This window comes from Sceloporus undulatus, chromosome 5, assembly GCF_019175285.1.
Source record: "Sceloporus undulatus isolate JIND9_A2432 ecotype Alabama chromosome 5, SceUnd_v1.1, whole genome shotgun sequence".
NCBI classification, from domain to species: domain Eukaryota; kingdom Metazoa; phylum Chordata; class Lepidosauria; order Squamata; family Phrynosomatidae; genus Sceloporus; species Sceloporus undulatus.
Genome location: NC_056526.1, coordinates 7894476 through 7917331, shown reverse-complemented (window position 1 = coordinate 7917331; position 22856 = coordinate 7894476). Strand labels below are relative to the sequence as shown.

The 22856-nt window shown below is 38.3% G+C and overlaps 1 protein-coding gene across 4 annotated transcripts; it reads right to left on the bottom strand.

Moving 5' to 3' along the window:
- Nucleotides 1-1064: 1064 nt before the first annotated feature.
- CEP78 (centrosomal protein 78) lies at nt 1065-21102 on the bottom strand. 4 transcript variants are annotated; one of them, XM_042470795.1, is made up of 18 exons: nt 21005-21102; nt 20542-20608; nt 19221-19503; nt 18184-18359; nt 18018-18090; nt 17254-17357; nt 14265-14439; nt 12778-12891; nt 11336-11400; nt 11131-11230; nt 9541-9558; nt 8409-8544; nt 7130-7175; nt 6653-6796; nt 5530-5607; nt 4155-4321; nt 3313-3466; nt 1065-1784 (listed from the first exon to the last, which is right to left on the bottom strand). In XM_042470795.1, exons 3-18 carry the CDS (start codon nt 19471-19473, stop codon nt 1287-1289), a joined length of 2301 nt encoding a protein of 766 aa, XP_042326729.1. In that variant the 5' UTR covers nt 19474-19503; nt 20542-20608; nt 21005-21102; the 3' UTR covers nt 1065-1286. The 4 variants fall into 4 exon arrangements, with proteins under 4 accessions (XP_042326729.1, XP_042326731.1, XP_042326730.1 ...); XM_042470797.1 differs by lacking the exon at nt 9541-9558; XM_042470796.1 differs by lacking the exon at nt 20542-20608 and having other exon boundaries at nt 21005-21093.
- Between the last annotated feature and the right edge of the window lie 1754 nt (nt 21103-22856).

Here is a 22856-nt window from a genome sequence, read left to right as displayed (position 1 = left end):
ATAATTGCATCAACTAATAAAATCAAGAAGCTCTGAACCCTGGAATAAACTGACCAAATGTCAGTGGGAAGGGAATGAAGGGGGCTAGTCCAATCCCCTGCCATGGAAGGATACGAATTCAAGCACTCCTGAAAGATGCCCATCCAAACCTTTTGTGTAAAGACTATCCAAGCAAAGGTGAAGATGCTGTTACACGCGACAGAGAAGGTGCTAGGGAAATGCTATCTCCAACATTTAAAAAAGTATTATATTTATTAATACATTATTAGCCAGCTTTAACAAGTTGTCTTTAAGAGTATTTAGGATGTGTCCACACTGCAGAAATAAAGCAGTTTGATACCACTTTATCTCTCATGGCTTCATCTTGTAGCCTGGTCTGTCAAGAGAGCTCTGGTGCCTCACAAAACTACAAATCCTAGAATTCTGTAGGATAGTCAGGGAAGTTAAAGGATGCATCCACAATGCAGAAATACTCCAGTTTGACACCACTTTAACTGCCATGGCTCAATGCTATGGAATTCTGGTGACTGTAGTTTATTGTGGCACCACAGCTCTGACAGAGAAAGCTAAATAAATGTCTCCCAAAATGACAACTCCCAGAATTCCATAGCAGTGAGCCATGGCAGTTAAAGTGGTGTCAAGCTGAATTATTTCTGCAGTGCAGAGAGCCGCAAAGCCTCTGTAAATGCTGTACTGTACTAGATAGCATTCTTGAGGGCAATCCCACTGTAGATACAAATATTCAGTGCTGGGATAGATATATGGAATGGAAATTCAGTTTGTCAATAAATACACTATGTAACAATGTTCATTTGTCATCAAAATTACTAGAGAAATAGTAAACAAGTTGTCCTTCCTTATCGACAGATTCAACCAACCAAAGCTTGAAAATATTTTTAAAAATACAAATTCCAAAAAGCAAACTTGATTTTGCCATTTTATATAATGGACACTATTGTGCTATGCCACTGTATGTAATGGGACTTGAGTATCCACGGATTTGGGTATCCACAGGGGAGTACTAGAACCAAACCCCAAGGGACCACTGTGTATTAAAAAAAACTTTATTCACTCACCATGGTATCATTTGAATACACTAGAACTGTACATGAGATCCTTTATTATTTATTTAAAAAGCATATAAAAAGAAAAACAATAAATCCTCTTGGATGCTGCAAAAAGACATGTGAAGAAGACCCATCAAGCGTAAGCACAACATTTTTGAAGAATGCATTTCTCACAAAAGCCTCGCCCACTGAATGGCCTTCCCACTAGGAACCAAGGTTTCAAAGTCTTCCCACTGAATGAATGCTTTCTTGTAGGTCAGAGTCAGAACCCACTGTGTCATTTTTAGAAGGATCAGTTTGATGCACACTTTGATCTCCTGCAGCAAAGCTTGATGTATAGGGAAGTCTTTTTGAAGAAACTTTACTATTTTCACTAGCAAGGCTGCTGAATTTATTACTGTACACATTTATACTGGGATCAGAGACTGAATGCTGAGTAGCAACTGGTTGCCTCATAGAAGAATCTTTTGCCTCTAGTTGCAGAGGTTGGCTGCTCTTCTCCAAAGATACTGCCAGGCTAGCTTTTGATGCATTCTCTTCCATGTTCCAGCTATCAATTTTATCTTCAACTTCTTGCCATAAGCTCCGTTGGGGCTGACCAATGACCTGAGGTTCTTGTGTGTTTGCTGCAGCAGGTAGGGCATTATTTGCAACTTGATACGGACTTAAATCTGTCTGGAAGCTGATAGCACCAGGATGAGTGGCTGAACCAGAATTCTAGAATGAAGAAAAATAAATTCATAGTCAGCTCCCTTATAAAGTTAAAAAAAAAACAAAACCCAAACTTCAAAAGATTAGTGTGAAGAGAGAGAGACTGGGAGACAGATAGAGAAAGGTATCCTGCTTTGAGCTTCTGCTACATGGAAATAAACCCATATGGGGTGGATTCGTCCTTCATTCATCCAGAGAATGCTAAGGGAATGCTAACAACTTTAACAATGCAATTCCCATTGTTAGTATTTTCTACATTTAATTTCCATACCTCTTCACTGTCTACAATTCTGCCCCCAATGTGCCACCTCTCTCTCTCTCTCTCTCTCTATCTATCTATCAATCAATCAATCAATCAATCAATCAATCTTTCTTTCTACATTCTGGATAACACTTCAAGCATCTGATGTGGTGCATTATAGTTATAGTCCGTGAATGCTAATGCTATAATCACAGTGTTAATCTGGATGGTGCCACAGGATTTTTTGTTGTTTCGGATTAAACATAATGTGACTGCTCCTTTAGCAATGCTGCCTACTTATGACCTAACAACCATGCTAAATCAGCTAACTACTTTTTTCTTTATGGCTTTCCCTATGTCAGGAGAAAGGAAAAGAAAAGAAAAACTCATCTAACACATAAAAAACATACAACTAGCAATTTCTCCCAATATCAGGATGAGAGTAGACACTGTGCTTAGCACTATTTGTAAGAAGATCCTCTCAGTCCATTTATATTAATTGATCAAATGGGCTGATTGGTCAAGTGAAATTTCTGGATGAATAACAACTTGTAATCAAGGTACTGTAAAGTCAAATAGTACATGTAAATAATTCTCCTTATGGCTATTCCTTCAGCTATGAGACTCTCTCCCTATGTTTATGTTAAGTAAAATCAAGATCAAGTATTATTTAGAAGTGTTCAGAAGCCTTAGCATTTCAAGTGTAACTGGTACAAAGTATAGATATGTTTGAATATCTATAAGAACTTCTACCATATTTCCAAGGTACTGTAATGTGGTTTCTTTTTTCAAAGTGCTATATCAGATCATTGGGCCTATTACTGCAAACCTTACAGTCATGAGTTTTCTTTGGGTATTATAAAAACAAGAGTTTCATATTGTGAGGTCTGAATAGAAATCAATGTATGGGAAGTGTGTGAAGCACAGCTTATGGCCATAGAACATAGAAAAGTAGTTTTGTATGCAAGCAATCAGCTGCTACCCACAGATGACATAGACAACATAGATGACAAGCAAATGGATGCAGTCAAATGCAGGCTGGCAGAAGAGAGATGGAGCACTCAAACCTTAGTTCTTGCCCAGCACAGAATGCAACAAGCTGTTAAAGGAGCAAAGGTTTTGCCAGCACCTAGCACAGTATTAAGTGTATAGGACAGTAATGTCTCAAGAGTACTTACAAGGATGCTTAAGGGGAAAGAGAAACCATGAGGAAAGGCTTGCAGGAGGAAACAGAAAAACAAACAGAAACCATTTCGTTTATCAGGCTGTATTTATCACAGATCACAAACTTACTTTAAAATTCTGCATGTGTTCTTGTCTTTCTTCTTCAAATGACTTCTCCCTCGGTGTTATGGTGGGTTTGGCTAAAGTAGAAGTCATTTGGGGATGGTGTAATAAGCCAAAATCTGATTGGTCTATACCAGCCATTGCTGCAAGCTGTCCAAGTCTGTAAGATATAAGAAGCCACAAGCATCTAAAAGAAGGTGCTGTTCACAGCATATGAAGTGCTCTAGCAGAAGTGTTCTCAAAGCAAAAAGTAAATAAAAATTAAAGCATAATGTATTCTTTATATGAAGAAATTTAACCACCAGCTCTATATGTTGACAAGCTGGAGCATGTTCAAATTTTGGCAACCAAAATGGTGAAGGGTCTGGAATCCATGCTCTCTGAGGAGCAACTTAGGGAGCTGAGTATATTTAGCTTGGAGAAGAGAAGGTTAAGATGTCATATGATAGCCCTGTTTAAGTATTTGAAGGGATATCATATTGAGGAGGAAGCAAGCTTGTTTTCTGCTGCTCCAGAGACTAGAACAATGGAGCAATGGATGCAAGCTATAGGAAAAGAGATTCCACCGCAACGTTAGGAGGAACTTCCTGACAGTAAGAGATTTTTGACAGTGGAAGACATTGCTTCGGAGTGTAGTGGAGTCTCCTTCTTTAGAGGTCTTTAAGCAGAAGCTGGATGGACATCTGTCGGGGATGCTTTGATTGAGAGTTCCTGCATGGCAGGGGGTGGACTGGATGGCCCTTGCGGTCTCTTCCAACTCTATGATTCTAATTTATATTATGCCAACAAACTGTAACCACAGCTAACTGCAGAAAGAAGAACCAAAAAGATAAACTGTGTTGTCTTACCCAGCATCTTTAAGAAGATCTAAAAATGCATGAAATTTCTGGAATGAGCTCTCAATGCTCCCCAAAACTCCTTCATCTTCCAAAATTGTGCTGGCTACTGACTGCGCATGGAGAACCTCTGACAGGGAATAATTCAAATTTCTTAAACGGGTATTTTCCAGTTCCAGCTACAAGAAATCATGAAACAAGCTTCCTTTAATTGAAAATGTCTCTTCTTAAACCCCTGGTAGCAGGAAGAAACTTCCAGCATTTTATGTATCTAACATTTTGGCTTTGCAATATGCTTTGCCCCTTCCCAGTGTCCTACATAAAAAGCACAATAAGCACAATTTAGACAATTGCAACATTTAGGTTCTATGAGTGAAGAGCTGCAAATGAAGCCCATGTGCCATATTTATCTCCTGAGTTGATCAGTACATCTGTAGTTTTCAGGAAAATTCTTGGGAAAATGAAAAACAGCTAAAATGGCCTTATATTACCGATCACTGCAGTAAGAGAAAAGTTGCCATGTCTCGACACTATGATAACCAAATTATACAACTTATCAAAAATGTGACTGGGGCATTACAAGAGCTTATGATATTTCCATTTATCTCTGCAAACTTATCAGTTCTCTGGAAAATAAAGGTTCTCTTCAAGTTATATTTAAAACAAAAATTAAGTAAAATAAAAACAGAACAATACATGAAAATGTAATTATGCCAGTATATTCATGATTTATAATGTCTAAACTAATGTATTCAGGATTTTGATGCAGAAGTCTTTTAAAGGCACAGAGGGGCATTTATTCTGAACTTCACAATCTAAATCTGAAAGATATAATGTAGAAGAGCTGGGGTATAGGAACCAAATTTGGACTCTGGGTTTTCTGCTTGGCAAAGAGAAGTAGATGTCTAGCGTATATTGAGAGCATGTTTTTGATAACAATATACTGCAGTATGGGCACCACACAACTCAGGAGGCACATAAGCCACACAGATGTCACAAGCAGCCTTCATATAAGACTCTGAATACAGAATAAACTAACCTCTCTGTTTTACCCAAATTAAATATTTATTTAAATAGAAGGTTATATTATTGAGTGGATTTCAAAGCCCCTGAGACGGGGGGGGGGGGGGAGCCCTGCATCTTACTATACATTGGCATCTTTGCTCTTTAGTGCTTTATAGCTGACAAATTGCTGTCTATCGCAGCTCTAAATAGACAATTTGGAAAGCCCTTAGAACCTAGCATTTTAGAAAATCCAGATTCTGCCTATATGAAAAAAAGGCTGAAATGATATATAAAATGGAACTTTGGTTAAATGATTATAACAGAACCATAGTGTATTCTTTTAAAAAGAAGATGAAATACAACAGAAGAAATTGTGTGCTACCTCCATTATCCGTTCCTCAGCAGTTACTCTTGCTTTTCGTTCTTCTTTTAATCTTAACTGACACTCTTCATAATCCATCTAACAGAAATAAAAAGTGGTCTGTTGAAGCAACTGCTAATTTCCTTCTATGGCCACCGTACTCAAATCAGACTTAGAATTTTCAAAATTTACTAGGTACTCTTTGTTCTTCCATCAGAAGTTTTAAAATCAAAAGGAAAAAAACCCAAAACATAAACTAGCATATTGCTGTTGCTGTCACTTCTGCATCACTTCCCCTCTGCACAATTCCCAAAGTACTATAAACCAGCACCAAAAGATAGCAAAACAATAAAAGCACAATAACATAATGTCTGAGAATGGCCCACAATTTGGGAGAAGGTAATGTTTAATCAAAAGTGTTCACTAAACCTCCAATAGAAATCAGCACTGAGGCTAGTCATTTACTGCCAAAAGTTCCAGGAGCCAATCTCAACTAACAAACAGAATGAGACATCAGGCACACCATTTTCTCTAAGATAACAGGCAAAGCTTAGTGGCAGAAATCATATGCTATGTATGCAGAGTCCTGCTTTCAGTAGGAGGCACTCACAATTTGAAAACATCTTAAAGATCAAAGCTGCAGAAGATCTCTGCCCAACATCAGGAGTACCAACTATCAAAGCTGGACAATACAGGGCTAGGTATCAACAATCTAAAAAGCAACTCGGTTGATTCAGAAGCATTTTTGACTAAACATTAAGAAATTTTCAGTTTTTAAAAGCAATTGTTGCTGTAGAGAAATACAGCTGCACGTTTCACAGAAATACTTTCTCAACTGTATCATGTCCCCTATCCCAAGAGGCACAGAATGGCCAAATTTAGCACTCCCTGCACTCCCAAAGAACCCAAGTATTTGTGGCAAAAACACATATTGTCTAATTTTTCCCACTGTAGCTCCTGGTCAAATCTGTCCTCATTTTAAAAGTTGTTTAGCTCATGGTTTGTTTGAATTTTCCACACTCCTTTTGACGACATATATTTAGAAACTCTTTAGAATAGTAAACAATTAAATGACAATCACATTACCTAGCCCTACAGAATCACTGCACTACATTTGCCTTTAATAAAATCTAAGTAACCATACCTGTAACCTATGGCATTGTTTCAAGTTAATTATGTCTGGAGATTCTTTGTCAGCAGCTTCACACATAACGTCTTGTATAGCACCTTCTGTCTCAGTTTCAGATGTAGAACCACTTTCCACAGTAACTTTCACAGGAATACCAGCCTGGATACATAAGGCAGGCACAACAGATGCAGTCAGGCATAAATATACTAGTTTTCAAACACTGGTGAAAGCTCAGCGAAGCATCTTTTCCTGGATTTGGAAGCAAGGGTACACCTCTTCCTCAAATCAAGAATAAGTATTTGTTACTTGAATGGGAAAATGTATGCCAAATTCCCTTGGCAAATTCAAGGAATAATATTTCTAATTATGTATAATTATAATTATTTATTATAATTCGTTATAATTATAAATAATTATGAGGACATTGCTCTTCACAAACTCAGTTACAAAAATTAGCAGTTGCTTTCCATTTTTTTCTAGAAGACATATTACCTGGATCTGCAAAGGAAATTCATGGGTTTTCTTCCGAGATGAAGCCCTAAAAATAAATTAAATGTTTGAGGTAAAGAAACTTTGTAGTGACAGTTGTCTGATTTAAGTGTACAAATATCTTTATGTCAGACTTATTTCATCCTCTGAATGTGTCCACTTAATATTTTCTAGCCTAAAGTCTTGTTTTTCCACGTCTCTTCTGCCTAATATAGTATAAGTACAGCAGCAATTCACTAAGTGGTTTGTAGTTCCATTTACCACCTCTGCTTTACTTGTTTCCTACATTTATCTGAAATACTCTCCTACTCATAGATAGAAATTCAATCATCAAGACACAGGCTAACTCTGAGCCTCCTTCTCCAACCCAAAGTGAGGCAAGAGAAACAAGCTGGGTTCACAATAATATATGTAGAATGTATTTTCTTGTCTCTTACATTTTTATTTATGTTGGTAGGACAAACTAGTGTCACAAATCCACTTCTGCAGCATCTGGCTGCACAGTGGATTCCTGAGTTATGAAAACAGCCACTGCAATATCAAGAATCCTATCTGTCCCATACATGAGCCATGCTTGTTACAAAGCTGCAAGGCATTTAAGTGCTTACACAATTTGCCAATTTGCAATGCAAAAGTAAAAGCCATTCACTTGTCAAGAATTTGATTAAAGGACAAGGTTCCTACCAAAACTCCAGCCTAGCAAAGGGAGGCAGCAACCTGGTGTCTTGTACATGTTTTGCACTACAACCTACACAAAGCCCCAGCCAAAATGTCTATGGTTAAGTATTGTTGAAGTGATTATCCATAATATCTAGAAAGCACTACATTGCCTACCTCATGTTGCCTTTCCTGAACTAGGCTGTGCACACAACCCATAAGTAAGACTGCACAGAAAAAATCTTCAGGACTATATATATTTATATGTAAAACTCAATCAAAGAAGTTTACATTATTCAGTGAAAAGATATACAGTGGACCCTTGTTATACGCTGGGGTTTGGTTCCAAGATCCCCCGTGTATAACAAAATCCACAGATGCTCAAGTCCCATTAAATATAATGACATAGCAAAATGGTGTCCCTTATAAAAAATGGAAAATCAAGGTTTGATATTTGAAATTTATACTTTTTAAAAATATTTTCAAACCATGGATGTTTGAATCGTGTATAAAATGGACTGACTGTACCTGCATTACCAAAGAATTAGCTATTTGCTTCTTACACATTACCACCATCCTTGGTACCTCCATGGTGCATTTTCTCACTGCCTTTAATATATATTACCTGTGTTGTTTTGCGCGTTCAGCAGTACGCCACGGCAGAAACCCACGTGCCCCTGGAGGCAATGGCTTTGGAGCATAGCTGTCTTGGTCACATGACGTCGTCTTACCAGGACTTGAGGATTTTTTGGAAGCAAATCCTGTATTCATCAAGAAAAGTAGAGGAAAGATATTGCAATAGATATTGCAGAGAAGCAATTAAAAAATTCAAGATTCAGAGATGTATGAGAATTAAACCCAATGTCAATCACCTAAGAACAATGTGCTCCTGAATCTACCCTGAGACTGTTTTAATTCTGCAAATTCTGTTATGTTCCACATCTGATAGATATGAGGTTACAGTAACTTGAAAAAAAATACTGCCACAAACATCAATAATGCTCTTCCTGACTATTTTTGACCATATAGGTTCATAAAATGTTGAAGTACTTCCCCAAGTAATCAAATTACTGGGATTCCTTTTTTGTATTCATTAGGCTCGAAAACACACTGTAAAGTAGGAGAATGATTTTTTTTTTAATTAGAGAACCAACCAGTTTAAGAAGTACCCAATCATATAGATCATACATCAAAACCATGGAAGATATATAGCTATAATTTGTATATCAGCCATAAAGCACACTTGCTGAAATCTCTATGAAAATTATAGACTTAACAGAAATGTTCCTTTAGATTCATAAGCTATGGTCCTTGAAACATTTGGAGTCCATGAAACCCCTGGTTTTTGTCTTTTTTTCCCATTCCTTTGAAAATTGTGTTTTAATGTATCTCTCTAGTCCATTGTTTTCATTCTCAAAGGGATCCATGACCCAACAAAGATTAAAAACCACTTCTATACACTCAGCTAAGTGTACTTAACTATTACTGCTAAGTCCCACAAAGGTGACCAGGACTCCTTCCCAGTAAATCTACTTAAGAAAACAATGTTGCTTCATGCAGCATTTACACAGCTTAATGTTAGTCAAGTTTACAGGGAAGAAAACCTCAATGAATTTAGTATCTTTCCACTTCATGACAAAGCACTCTTACAACATAATTCTATGTATCTTCATGGGACAATATGTATTTGGGGTCCTACAGAGGTCTGCACATATGTTTCCCCAAAATTTACAGGCTGTACTATGTTGTATGCTTACCTCTGTGTCTCCAGATTACTGAAGCAGAAGTTGGAAAAATAGCCAAATAAGATAAATTAAGTGAGAGGATAATATGGATACCCTTATGCTTTAAAAAAACAAGTCCAGTGGCTGACTCATAACAAGTTATTAAGTCAAGGTTCTTCTACACCACCTAAAACTTCACATTCATTATGTATTTATTTATTTATTTCATATATATGTACAATTTTTTCCTGATGCAAAACCCGGATCTTAATAGATTTCAAACCTAAGCAACTCCTAATTTATGAAACCTGCAAAACCCCTAGCCTAAGCAATCCCTAACCTAAGAAATTTAATTATAATTCAAGTCTGAAAATGAGCCTTTTGTGTCATGTTTAATTCAAGATAAAATACCCATTGTGTAGTAAAACAGTCCAAAAATACAAGATTTTTCAGAATTCAAACATCAATCTATCACATCAGTACACATTTCCATTTCCTGCCACTGCCTTGGTTCATTGCCTTTTGACAAGTGGAACAAGAAGGCACCATCTTCCTCTCTAACATGGAGCAGGAGAAGGAGTGACAATTGTCCCTGTAGTTAGTGGACAAGGGATTCCACAAGGTAATAGAAGAATCTCCTGTCTTCCTCCTCAATTCAAGTTAAGGAAGAAGATAAGGCAATTCAGCAACAGAAGTTAGATGGCCTCAGAGCACTGTAACCATCTCCTTGCCAAAATGAGCCCAAGGTCATCTGCTTCACTGCTCCCTTTGACAGAGAAGACTGGCATTGGCCATTTTTGGCAAGAGACAAACTAAGCACAATTTCTACTACTTACTATTAAAACAAACCCCAGCTATTTTCTTAGGCTCCAATAGTTAAGATGGCCTTCTGTCAAAGACAAGCCACTGCTTTTCTGCATCAGCTTGAAAAGTCTGGAATTGGAGAGAAAAGCAAGTACCTGCCCTGACCTCTCAGGAGGCTGCTCCTCTATGCACATTTACCTAGGGTAAGCACCACTGGAGGCTATGAGACTTACTTCCAAGGAAATGTACACAGGATTGTACTAAGGAGATGGAAGGGCAACTGGTTAACATCTAAGCAGTTTTATCTTCACTGTTCAAAGGATGATAGATAGTTAGAGAAGATAAGTTTTCAGATATAGCCAAGAGCTTACATGGGATCCTAGAATACAAGGCGTATTTAGTAATAGAATAGTGAAATTGACAAAATTTCAGAACGTTAAAAACTTGGTTCTTTTCATTTCAGAATGTTAGAAACCTGGTCCTCTCTTGTCTGTCAGACTAAGATAGTGAGGAATGCAAGCCAAGTTGAATGAACATTTCAACTGCTTGGAATAAATTGTTATTACAGTATCATTTGCATCACAAAGTTGGCTCACAGCAGAAGTACTGTATAATAAGTTACCTCCAAAACACTGAATCAAGGAAAAGTGAATATGAGAAACTTAATGAGCAACCCATTAAGAATTTGTTTGTATTTGATTTTACTACTTTACTATTTTAGCAATCTCACCTCTAAACAAATTATGACCATGGAAAATAAATTAACACTTATAAATGCATTTGTGTGTCATTTCACATAGAGAAAATGAATATAATTACCAATACGAATTGTAGCTTTTCCTTTCCTGCCATTTCCCAAGATAACTGTTCTTTTCTTAGGTTTATTTTTAATATCTTTTGGGGATGGAAGCCACTGGTACTAGAAGAGAGAAGGTATTTTAGTTCAAGATGCACAGACTTCTACACTTAGTATGCCTTTATCCATACCAAACATAAAAAGTTCAAGAATGCCACTAGAATTTACCTCCAAATTAGTTCCGTCAGCATTCATGAGAACTCTTTCAATTAGTTTTTTCATCAGAGCATGATCTATAAAGAAAGAATAAAGAGATTGATATTTATGTTATTTTAAAACAATTCAGCCCATGTTTTTTACTCATACAGCCATTCTTCTTCCCTCCCTTCTAGCATCGAAGATCAGCTGATTGAAATTAAGGTCCAGAACTAGCCTATCTACAGCCTCAGTGGCTCAGTCCTATATCTACCACTGCCCTAAGTTACAGAGCCTAAATATATTTTTCTTACCACAACCTTAGAGAATTACTGTTTCTTAAAGTAGCCATTCAGTAGTTGGATTAGGGGCTGCAGTTATTAACCCTGGAACTCTATTTAGGATTGGACTAACCATAGATGCAGTAGGTGCCTGGTTCCCCTTCCCACAGGGAAGTGTAACCAGGCATTTACTGCTTCTATGGTTAGTTCTAACCTAAATAGTTCTATAGTTAATAATCCTACTACTGAAGGATTACTTTCCCTCTTGCATAGGAGCAATACGCAGGGACTAACTCTGTGCGAAAACTAGTGCTTGGCGAGACACAGCTAAAAGATCCAACCAATACGGGAATTCTGTGCTGTTATTGCATGGAAAATGATCATGAGAAATGGTTCCGATCAGAAGGCAGATACACAAGCTTATGGTTTCATTTGATTTGAATTAAAGCAGGGCTTCTGGCCCTGGGGCCACCCTTGTGACATTTGGTGTTTTCCCATTGTTTGTAGCTTCCCTAGAGGGCTGAAATGCCTCTCTGAAGGTTTAGATATCATCTGAAAGAGCATTACAATATATATGCTGGTATGGTCTTTGGCCTGAATAAAGCTGAGATAGATGTAGCTTTGGAGCTAGCACTGAGAAGCAACCAGTGCAGAGAAATTGGCTCCAGTCCCCTTTAGGACTATTGTATGGTGTTCAGAAGAGGTGTCACTTTCTTGCAAAACAGAAAACTGTTTCAGTTGTCTCCTTACAGATATCTACTATTTCATTCCTGTTTCTATAGAACGGTACAATGGAGTCAACAGCAGAGATATATAAAGAATAAAAAAAATGATTATGGGCCTGAATGCACCAGGAAGGAAGGATAAAAGGATCCTTATGTGGGAATGGATTGTCATTTGGGGACACTGATGGTTCTTCAACCCTTTTTCAAGGCACATTATTGCTTTTTCTAAAATCAGTGTGCTTGTAGGCAGAGAGTTACACCTCTGGAAAACTTCCTCAGTGTGTACTATTTTAGGCCAGTCCCTTGTCTTGCCCTTCAAGAAGAAACAAAGTACAGAGTGCTCTAAATTTCCCATTACTTCGGTTTGAGGAAACACTAATATGGGGATTATAAAATCCATTATACTTTTCAAATTCTAACTAACATATCACTTTTTTACTTCAGGATAGCAAAAGAGAAATATACAAACCTATTAATGGATTTTTCCTGATGTCCAGAACCACAAGTGTTGTGTTAGTTTCAAACGCATCCAAGAGCGATTTTGCTCCCTCACTGGTAATTCCACACTGCTGCAAATCAAGTGCTAAAATAGTAAAGAGATTAAACATTACTATTATGGAATGATCTAGAAGCATTTAGAGATAACAGAACCTCAACATAATTTAAGTACAGTGCGCCTGCATCATACGTGGGCGCGCTTTACATGGACTTGAGCTTATGCGCTCAAGCTGTGGGAAGCGCACGGGGCGGAAGGGGCGGTGCATCCCATTCAATTGAATGGGCGCAGGCGCCCATGGTGCCCACGCTCCGCCGTGCACGAGCCCCATTGTTTCCAATGGGGCTTAAGCATAGGTGGAATTCGCCTTACGTGGAGGGGTCCGGAACGGATCCCCCGCGTAAGGAGAGGGCTGACTGTACATGTCAAAGAATGCACATGATGAAGTGGGCTGACATTAAACGCATAATAAAAGTAGCTGGTCTTTGACATGTTGCTAGACCTGGGCCTGCATGCCAGAATGTTTTCATGGCCCTTGACCCCTCCTTCATTAATTGCCCTTTTCCTGGACAAAATAGAGTGAAACTCACTTTTTAAAGGGAAGCTCACTTTTTCAAACCAGTGTCAGATCTGCCTTGCATTGTTTAATATCACAAACCATCCATTTTTCAAAGTGACTTCTGGCCACTTACAAATTTGGAACCCTCCCCTTTATGCACTTTTTGTGTTTGTTCAGCTTCCAAAAGGTCCTGGACCCAAAACCTGAACCCCCTGACTTCCTACTGTTGCATCTCTGTGCTAGACCCTTTTATTTTTAATTCAAGATATTTCTCCTGGTAAAGTAACAACAAAGGTGAACAGTCTTTATTCCTCATGCTTTCAAACAAGGTCCCCTTGACTAAAATATTCTACATATTCTTTACAATACAATCAATTGTTATTAAGGTTATGAAAATGAAAGGACACAAGACAAGAGAAAGGAAAAGAGAGAGACTGGACCTGTTAATTTTTTAAATTTTTTAATCCCCCAGTTATGTGTTTTTCAGTATTTTGTCTGAAGAGTTGCAAGTAATGACCCCAAGTTTCAGCCATCCATCACATAGGTTTTAAGAGAGACAAAATAGTATTTTAAGACACAGAAACTGTGTGTGCTATGTATTTTTTTAAACAAAAAACGATTGACACCTATACACAACCAATGCTCCACCTCATGTGAATATGTATCTTCTGACTCCAGGCGTTTGAGTACTATGGAATGATACCCTTCACTTTAAAACCCTACAGTGCAATCTAATGGGCTATGTAGTCAGAAAAGTATCTCAAATTGAGCCACTCAATGCAGGTGTTTGTATCTGTCTGGACAAAGTTTAAGGGATTATGTTGGAGTTACAAGAAAAAGAGAAATATGTTGACACTTTCATTCAGTACTCAGAAGTGAGTCTTGTAAAATTAGCACCTACCTTTCAGCCACAAGTCTTCCCTTAGGCTTTCAGCTAAAATGGTAGCACCTTGATCACCAATAAGGGTGTTGCAGTTAAGAGTGATGCGTCTCAAGCCAGCCATGCAATCCAAGTCAGGTCTTCTATATCGCAGGCTCTCAGCCCAGACCTCTCCATGTCTCCTCATGGCTTGGTGCTTTTGAAAAATAAATCTACTGTCATAGACATAAAAATAACTACTGACCAGGCAAGTTCGGAAAAACAAAAATGAATAATTATTCTATTGTTGAAGCTACAATGTTTAGTTAAAATCATACTGAAATAAGGAAACAAAAATTTCATTTCAATTTCATTCTTTACTCTATGAAAAGAAATTGTATTATAAACTCCTTAGGAACTGCCATACTTGATAGCTTTTCTTGCTACAAACCTTAGGAGGCAATGTTTTGCAATTTCAAAGAATAAAGAATGAAATGATACTTCATATTTCAGGTCTTTTAGATGCAATACTTTGATTAAAATATATTTTGAAGTTGACTTGAGAAGTGAAGTCTATATATTGACAGAACAACTTATGGATAGAGGGATGCACAAAGCATCCCAAGCAACACATTCTTATCTTACAGACCAAGCACACAGTCTTGCTTTTAAACATACTGCCAACAGTTTACAGGATTTTATAAAGAAATATTGGTATATCCTAGGCAACCTGTGCAAGCTCAAAATCTCATTTGAAAGAATCAACCATATTAGGAATATTTTGATGAGGAGTAAGTACATTGAAGAAAGATAAAACAAATATCACAAAATAATCTGATAGGTGCAACTAGACATATAGGATACTGCCACTGTGTCTCTTGCAGGTACATTTACAAGATAATTGAATTTACAGACCAAATGAACCACTTAATCACTTGCGACAGTAGTTATGTTATTTGTCATATAGTGCTAATGTCAAAATGTTTATGTGGGTAAAACACCAGACGTGTTAAGAAACATATAGGGAACCATTTCTGTTACACTGGTCCAAAACACACTGCAGAAATAAATTTGAGACTGCTTTAACTGCCCTGGCTCAATGGTAAGGAATTCAAGGATTTGTAGTTCTGGGAGACATTTAACCATCTCTTTAAGATAGCTTTGGTGCCACAATGAACTACTCTTCCCAGGATTCGCTAATACTGATCCAGGGCAGTTAAAGCAGTCTCAGACTGGATTATTTCTCCAGTGTGTTTTGGACCATAATGAACCACAAGTGCTTCCTTTGTTAACTGCTTCTTGGAACAAGAACATTCTACAATGGACCTCAGATTCTAAATAGTAGAGAAGGTGGACTTTACTGATGGGAGGCTACTGCTGAAAAAGGAGGCAGAGCAGTGTAAAGTCGAAGGTTTTCATGGCCGGCATCCATAGCTTTTTGTGGGTTTTTCGGGTTATGTGGCCATGTTCTAGCAGAGTTTCTTTCTGACGTTTCACCAGCATCTGTGTCTGGCATCTTCAGAGATGAAGATGCCAGCCACAGATGCTGGCGAAACGTCAGAAAGAAACTCTGCTAGAACATGGCCACATTGCCCGAAAAACCCACAAAAACTGAGGCAGAGCAGATTTTAAAAATTAAAATATTTGGTCCCTGGAGGCCTTTATGAGGAAACTAGTCTCCTGAAACTATTATAAAATCTTTTGAAGGATTCAGCCATGCCCTTTCCCTTTATGCCTGTAAATACTGACTATTTTTCCTACTATCTGCTCCTTAATATATTTTTAAACATGTCAGACCCTGTTCAAATGTTTCACTCTCAGTAAATGGTTTTGGAATTCATGGCACAAAAAAATCTGGGAATATACAGACTATAAGCAATGTTCAAATACAATAATAGTTTTATGCAATGTGATGCCATGTATTTGTATTGGTCTTTTATGTAGCTCCTTGAGGAATGCCTTAATAGCACCTACAGGGTGAAATGCAGCAAGCTTGTCAAATAATAAATATTATTATTTCTTACCCACCTCTCCCCATGGATCAAAGCGGAGAACAACAACAATTAACAGACAAACAACATCAGTTAAAATACGCATCCGGTTCCATCCTGGCCTCTGAGGGAGAGAGGGGTGGACCAATCCCATCAGGCCTCCCCAAAGAAACTGAGCCCTTCCCAGAAGGCATCTGGCTGCATCCTCCACTCCCTTCCCCTTTTGTATCATGTCTTCTTAGATTGTAAGCCTGAGGGCAGGGAACCGTCTAATTAAAAGATTGTTTGTACAGTGCTGTGTAAATGTACAGCGCTAAATAAATAAAGTTTAATAATAATAATAATAATAGTAATAATAATAATTTAAAAGGACAAATAAGATACAGATATATTAAAACAATCAATTTCAAAATCATCTTGATAAATCTGCCAGAAGATATTGGTCTTTAATACTCTTTTAAACTCTGACAGTGTATTCAGGTGCTGAATCTCTTCTGGAAGGTCATTCCACAGTTTAGGGGTGCTTGAAGAAAAAGTCCTCTGGCTGACTGGAGTAAATATCCACCTGAGCGTAGAGGGTGGATTATATGGGAGATGGCAATCCTGTAGCTAACCTGGACCCAAACCATGTAAGGCTTTAAACGTAATAAGCAACACTTTGTACCTGGCCCAGAAACTAACTGGCTGACAGTGGAGAGATTTTAATACAGTACTGGTGTAATGTGATCTCTCCTGGCTGTCCCAGTTCTGTTATTTAATTTCACTTGTGGGTTTGATCAGTTGTTGCACACTTTATGCTTTAAGAAAAAATAATGTAAAGATAATCTTCTATTATAAAATCTCAAATCTTTATGTGGCAATAAGGTCATTTTACAGATATGTGGCCTGAACAGAAGAGATAGCATAATGCACTGAGACACTTCACTTTATGTGCTGTACCTAATTACTAGTTTTCTGTTAACATTTTTTAAAAAATCCAGCCAGGAATGGCATCCTTCACATTAGAAACCAAACTTCAAAACTGATGAAAACCAGTTTACCTTTAGGGTGCTGGCCATGTGTTCTGTTCCTCGCCATGTCAAACTACATCCTGTAAAATCTACAGATCTGATGCAGGAAGAATTCTTCACACTTTGACAAATTACTGAAAACAAAAGTACGTATTTCATTATTTATATAATGAATTTATATAAGTTGCCATCTGAAATAGGTTAAATTTAAAGACAATTTAAAAAGCTAAAAATAAAAAATAAAATCCAATAATATATATCACTTAATTTCATTATTATTATTATTATTAAACTTTATTTATATAGTGCTGTAGATTTACAATGTACATACAAATTCAGTCTTCATTTATCCCTTTTCCCTAACATAAGGCACATGAAGTAACTCAAGCTATTACTATACCAAAAAATCAAAACTGAGCACAACTACTACATTAATGTTAAGCTTCCAAGATATTATCAACAGGAACTGTTATTGATTACCTCTCAGTCTGTCTACCAACATGGGATAAATTCTATTTCTGGAGACTAGTTTGAATCCTATAGTATTCATTATGTTTCTAACTAATCCAGATATTCTGTGAATGTTCTGCAGAAAAAAAGACTTAACAGAATACTGTCATTGTGTTTCAAATGATGTTTCAATATCAAAAACAAATAAATACAGTTTAAAACCAAATGTTATATTAACTGTACTTATTACAACAATTATGGATGTATACAAGTTGGTGGAAATAGAAATAAAACCCTGTATTTCACATGCAGCTATATTTTTGCTTGCAAAACGGGAGACTTACATTCCAAACCTCCATCACCAATTGGTGAATGTGCTAGAGACAGTTGCTCTAAAGATGTTGTAGTAGACAACCCCTACAAAACAAAGGATATTGATAATTTTTAACCAGGCAGAGAACAGCAGTATTTTCCTAAACATACTTATTTGCTACAAGTGAGTAGCCTTACATTTGTCAACAACATTAAGTCTTTTTCCCTCAGAAGCAATCCCTGTAGTTCCAGATTTCTCAGTGAACTTGATATCATCAGACAGCCTTTGATAGCTTTACACAGCTGGTTGGTCAATTCTTTGGATCGAACAGCTGGAATTCGCCTTCTTATGTATGGCCCCTGTTTCTCACTACCTACCAAATAAGAATAGCAAATTAAATCACTCTTGATCTTAGTACACAGATAATATGCAATTACTAACAGGCTAAGCGTTTATACAGACTGGCTGCCATGCCATCTCATCTTAGCAATCAGATTCATTTTTCTCTGTATAACTGACACTGACCATAATTTTAAGGGAGACAGCTATGTTAGTTTTCAAGGAATAGCAAGTCTGTTGTTTTTGTTACAACAGAGCAACAACTTTTATTTTGACACAGGTTTTTGTGGACTGGAGTCAACTTCATGAGAGACATAAAATGTCCATGACATTTTATGCAAAATAAAAACATTATTTTTTCAGATGCCACAATACTTTGCTGCTTTTATAGCGAGCAAAAGAATTACAAGACGTAAGTATGCTTGCACTTCTGTCTTCATGGAGAAGGAATTAGGAGAAGGAATTGCTACCAAAAAGATGGAGAAAAAATACAAAAGCTTTGTCAGAAAGGAAAATGTAGAAGGAAGGTCAATTCTATTTGTTTTTAATTTAATACAACTACATGCTTTTGTTTTTCAAACACTTTTTTTATTAGAACAGGAACACAAAAAGCATATTAACATGTTTCATAAGAAATATAAACCCTAATTTGTTCCTTCCCAGTTTTTTAGATAAACCTTTCATGTTTTTAATTTCATTCAGTTAATTACTGCAGTGCTCCAGAAGTTTTGGATTTCACTTTCGAAGATTCCAGTGATGATTCCTGACGATCTCAGATTTAACTCAACACTGGTGATTAACATTGTCTACAGATCTTCGATAGATAGATAGATAGATAGATAGATAAGAGAGAGAGAGAGACTGGATTATGCTTAACCACTGAAAGAGACGTTACCTGAGTCTGCATGCCCCTGATGGTGTAAACTCTTTATGACAATAGACGTCAAAGTCTTGTTGTGTCTGATAGCAGTCAGGAGAGGTACCCAATCAGCAGCTTTGATGCGATCTGCATTTATATCAAGCACACCTTCAGGCTTCTTAGCCTTCACAGACGCTAAGGGGGCACTGCCTTGAACTGCACAGAGGTGCTCATAATGAGAGTAAAAATCCAAGATGCACTGCCTTCTTATTTTGACTGATTCAATCATTGCTTGTCACACGTTGAACTGGGAGTCAATCTAAAAGAAGAAAAACAAATATATATACATTATTTTAACTGCACCACACAAAATGTAACATTTTCTATACAGCCGCCCCTCCTTTCTCACGGACTTGAGGTCAGCAGTGTTCAATATTCACGAAGGGGCAACCTCTGTTTTCAGTGGGGCACGCACCCCATTCAAGCCTATGGGGCTCGAATATTGCTGAGTCTCTGTTTTTGCAGGAGGTCCGGAAAGGTGAGATCAGGGCCAAGGCGTGCAGTTGCCGCGGCTCCAATATGGCACTAAAATTGGTGGTCTGTACAGCCCCTGAGAGACTCGGTCCTGTCTCTCCCACTGTAGAAATAACCCAGAATCCTGGGATTTGTATTTTTGTGAGGCACCAGCACTCTCTGACCCTGAAAAACTACAAATTAAAGGATTCCACAGGATGGAGATACAGCACTTAAAGTGGTGGCAAAACATTATTCCTACAGCGTAGATGTACCCATGGCCACCCTATTGCAGGGTTTTCTGGGGCTGGAAGCGACCCATTGGGTTTCCACAGCCACTCAAACCGCTATGCCCTGCAGGCTCTCCAAGGCAAAGTACACCTTAAAACCATCTCTGAAGGTGTCAGCCACAGATGCAGGCGAAACATCAGGAATGAACTCTTCTAGAACATGGCCACACAGCCCAAAAAACCCACAAAAACCATGGATGCCGGCCATGAAAGCCTCTGACTTCACAGGAGTTTGGTGCAACGGTTTGAGCTCTGGGCTACGAGTCTGAATCTCCCTCAGCCAATGAAGCCCACTGAGTCACACTCTCTCAGCCTCAAGGGACGGGGCTGGCAAGGAAGCTGCCAAGGAAACAGGCCGACCAGATGTCCTCCTTTTCCCCAAGACACGTCCTACATTTCAACCTTCTGCCCGGGAGCAATTCCAGAATGTCCTCCGTGCGAAGCAGCATGAATTTATTATACTTGGATGAATGTTTTCATTTTGTAATGTGCTATATTTCCTCAGCCCCTCCAAATGTCCCCCATTTTGTTATGACATCTGGTCATGCCTTTACCTTGGTCAAAGTCACACTCTCTCAGCCTCAAAGGGATTGGCAACGGAAAGCCTCCTCTGGAAGAAACCTGGCCAAGAAAAGCCCAATAGAGGGTCAGCATAACTTGGAAAAGGAAGGCACACAACAACAACAACAACGGTTGGCTTTAGGGTCACTACAAAAACTACTCTGAAGGCAGCACAAGGCACACACTCACACAAATTGGAAACTGCAACAACGAAATGCAAACATTAAAACACACTTGAGCTGATTTCACAAAAAAAAAAGAACCCACAAGTTAAAGCGGCATTAAAAAGAAAAGGCTATTCAAAGCTGAATAAAATAAAAGCAGTGTATAAGAAATGCAAGGGCACATTTATAGTCCAACATGAAGGTTAACAGGAGAAGGAGACGGGGACCCTCCCTCTCAGCATCCGCTCCCTCCTTCTTCTCTTTCTCCTTCCTTTGACCACAAACGCCTCACCTGTCCGCTGCTACCTGCCTCAGGCCCCGCCCACTCCCGCTATCTCGCGCGTGCGGCCGTTTCCTTGGTTCCCCAACCGCCCTTTCTCCACTTCCCCCCACGTGACCCGGCGAAGAGGCTCGCTCTGATTGGCCGCCCCACAAAGACACGCCCCCTTTGCCTCCACCCCGCCCTCCACGCTCCCTCGCTCTCTCTCCTGTTGGTTCCTGTTTCGCTTCTTTCCCCCTCACGCCTAAGCTCCGCCCCTTTTGAAAGTGGTGGCCGTTTGAGGCGCCTGCCTGCCTGCCTTCCTATCTATCTATCTATCTATCTATCTATCTGGACACACACCCTCTGAAGTACTGAGGGGGTCTATATTTTCTTCAGAATAACATATCTGAGGAAAAAATACATAAAGTATATAAAGTGGATACACACACACACTCTCTGAAGTATTCAGGGGTCTATTTTCATCAGAAGAATACAGTATATATTTCTTTGAAGAAATATATATAGATATATAAAGTGGATACATATATATATATATACACACACACACATATACAGACATTCTCTGAAGTACTGAAGGGTCTATATTTTCTTCAGAATAACATACAGTATATATATTAAGTGGATATATATACACACACACACATATATATATATACATATACATATATACATACACACACATACCCTCTGAAGCACTGAGGGGTCTATTTTACTCAAAAGAATATATATATATATATATATATATATAAAGAAAAAATATATAAAGTATATTAAGTGGATACACACACACAAAGTAGAGGGGGCCTTGATTTTCTTCACAATTTCCGAAGAAAAATAAAGTGTGTGTGTGTATATATATAGTATATATGTGTATATTACATACACACATATACACCCTCCAGTATATATTTTCTTCAGAAACATATATATGGAGAGAGAGGCAGTGGTCCCTCCACATTTTCTGGGGTTAGGGGTGAAGGGCCCCTGTGGATGTGGGAAAACTGCAAATACTGTAAAAAATAAAACAAAACCCTATTATTTTATCTGGGAGAACACCTCTAGGAATCTCCAGGTCCTTCCGTGCAACTCTATGGCCAACATCTGCCAGAAGGTGATCATAGAATCATGCTGGAGGAACTACAAATGCCTAGAGAAGCATTTTCTCTAGGAACCTCTAGGTCCTCCAGCACAACTCTATGGTCAACTTCCAGCAGAGTTGCGCTGGAGGACCTACTGATTCCTAGAGAGAACATATCAAAACTGCAGGGAGCACTGGTGGCGCAGCGGTTAAATGCTGGTCCTGCAGCCACAACATTGTGAGTTTGATCCTAGAGCTCCAGGGTTGACTGCTTTCCATCCTTTCGTAGGTTCGTTAAATGAGGAGCCAGCTTGTTGGGGGCAATTGGCTTACAGATTATAAACTGCTTAGAGAGTGCTGAAAATGTGATTACTATAATCAAAGCTCCAAAAACAGTCTGCTTTTGCCATAGGCAGCAGATCCATTCTGCCTCCCTCCTCCCCAAGCATAAGGCAAATTTTGCGTATGCTGGAGTCCCATTTATTATTGAGGGGAAGGAACCGTCTAAAAATAATAATGATTGTAAGTTGCTCTGAGAGCCTTTAGGGCTGAAAGGCGGGGTATAAATACCATAAATAAATAAAAATTAATAACTTGAATGGCAGAGAGTGTGATTTGCCCAAGGTCACCAAGCGGATTTTCATGTTTGAGCAGGGAATCGAACCCTGATCTCCAGAGTTGCAGTCCAACACTCAAACCTTGCTCTCATATATAAAATATCTAGACATAAACCTACATTGTTTCCTTTTCTAGTGAATCAGGTCCGTCCACACTAGAAAGGTT

Coding starts and splice junctions, on each gene's coding strand:
- CEP78 (XM_042470795.1), bottom strand. CDS start 19,473: ATGATTGAATCAGTCAAAATAAGAAGGCAGTGCATCTTGGATTTTTAC. Junction 6,797..7,129: donor AATTTCCTTTGCAGATCCAG/GTAATATGTCTT, acceptor TTATGTATCCAG/GCTGGTATTCCTGTGAAAGT. Junction 5,608..6,652: donor AACAATGCCATAGGTTACAG/GTATGGTTACTT, acceptor TATTTCTGTTAG/ATGGATTATGAAGAGTGTCA.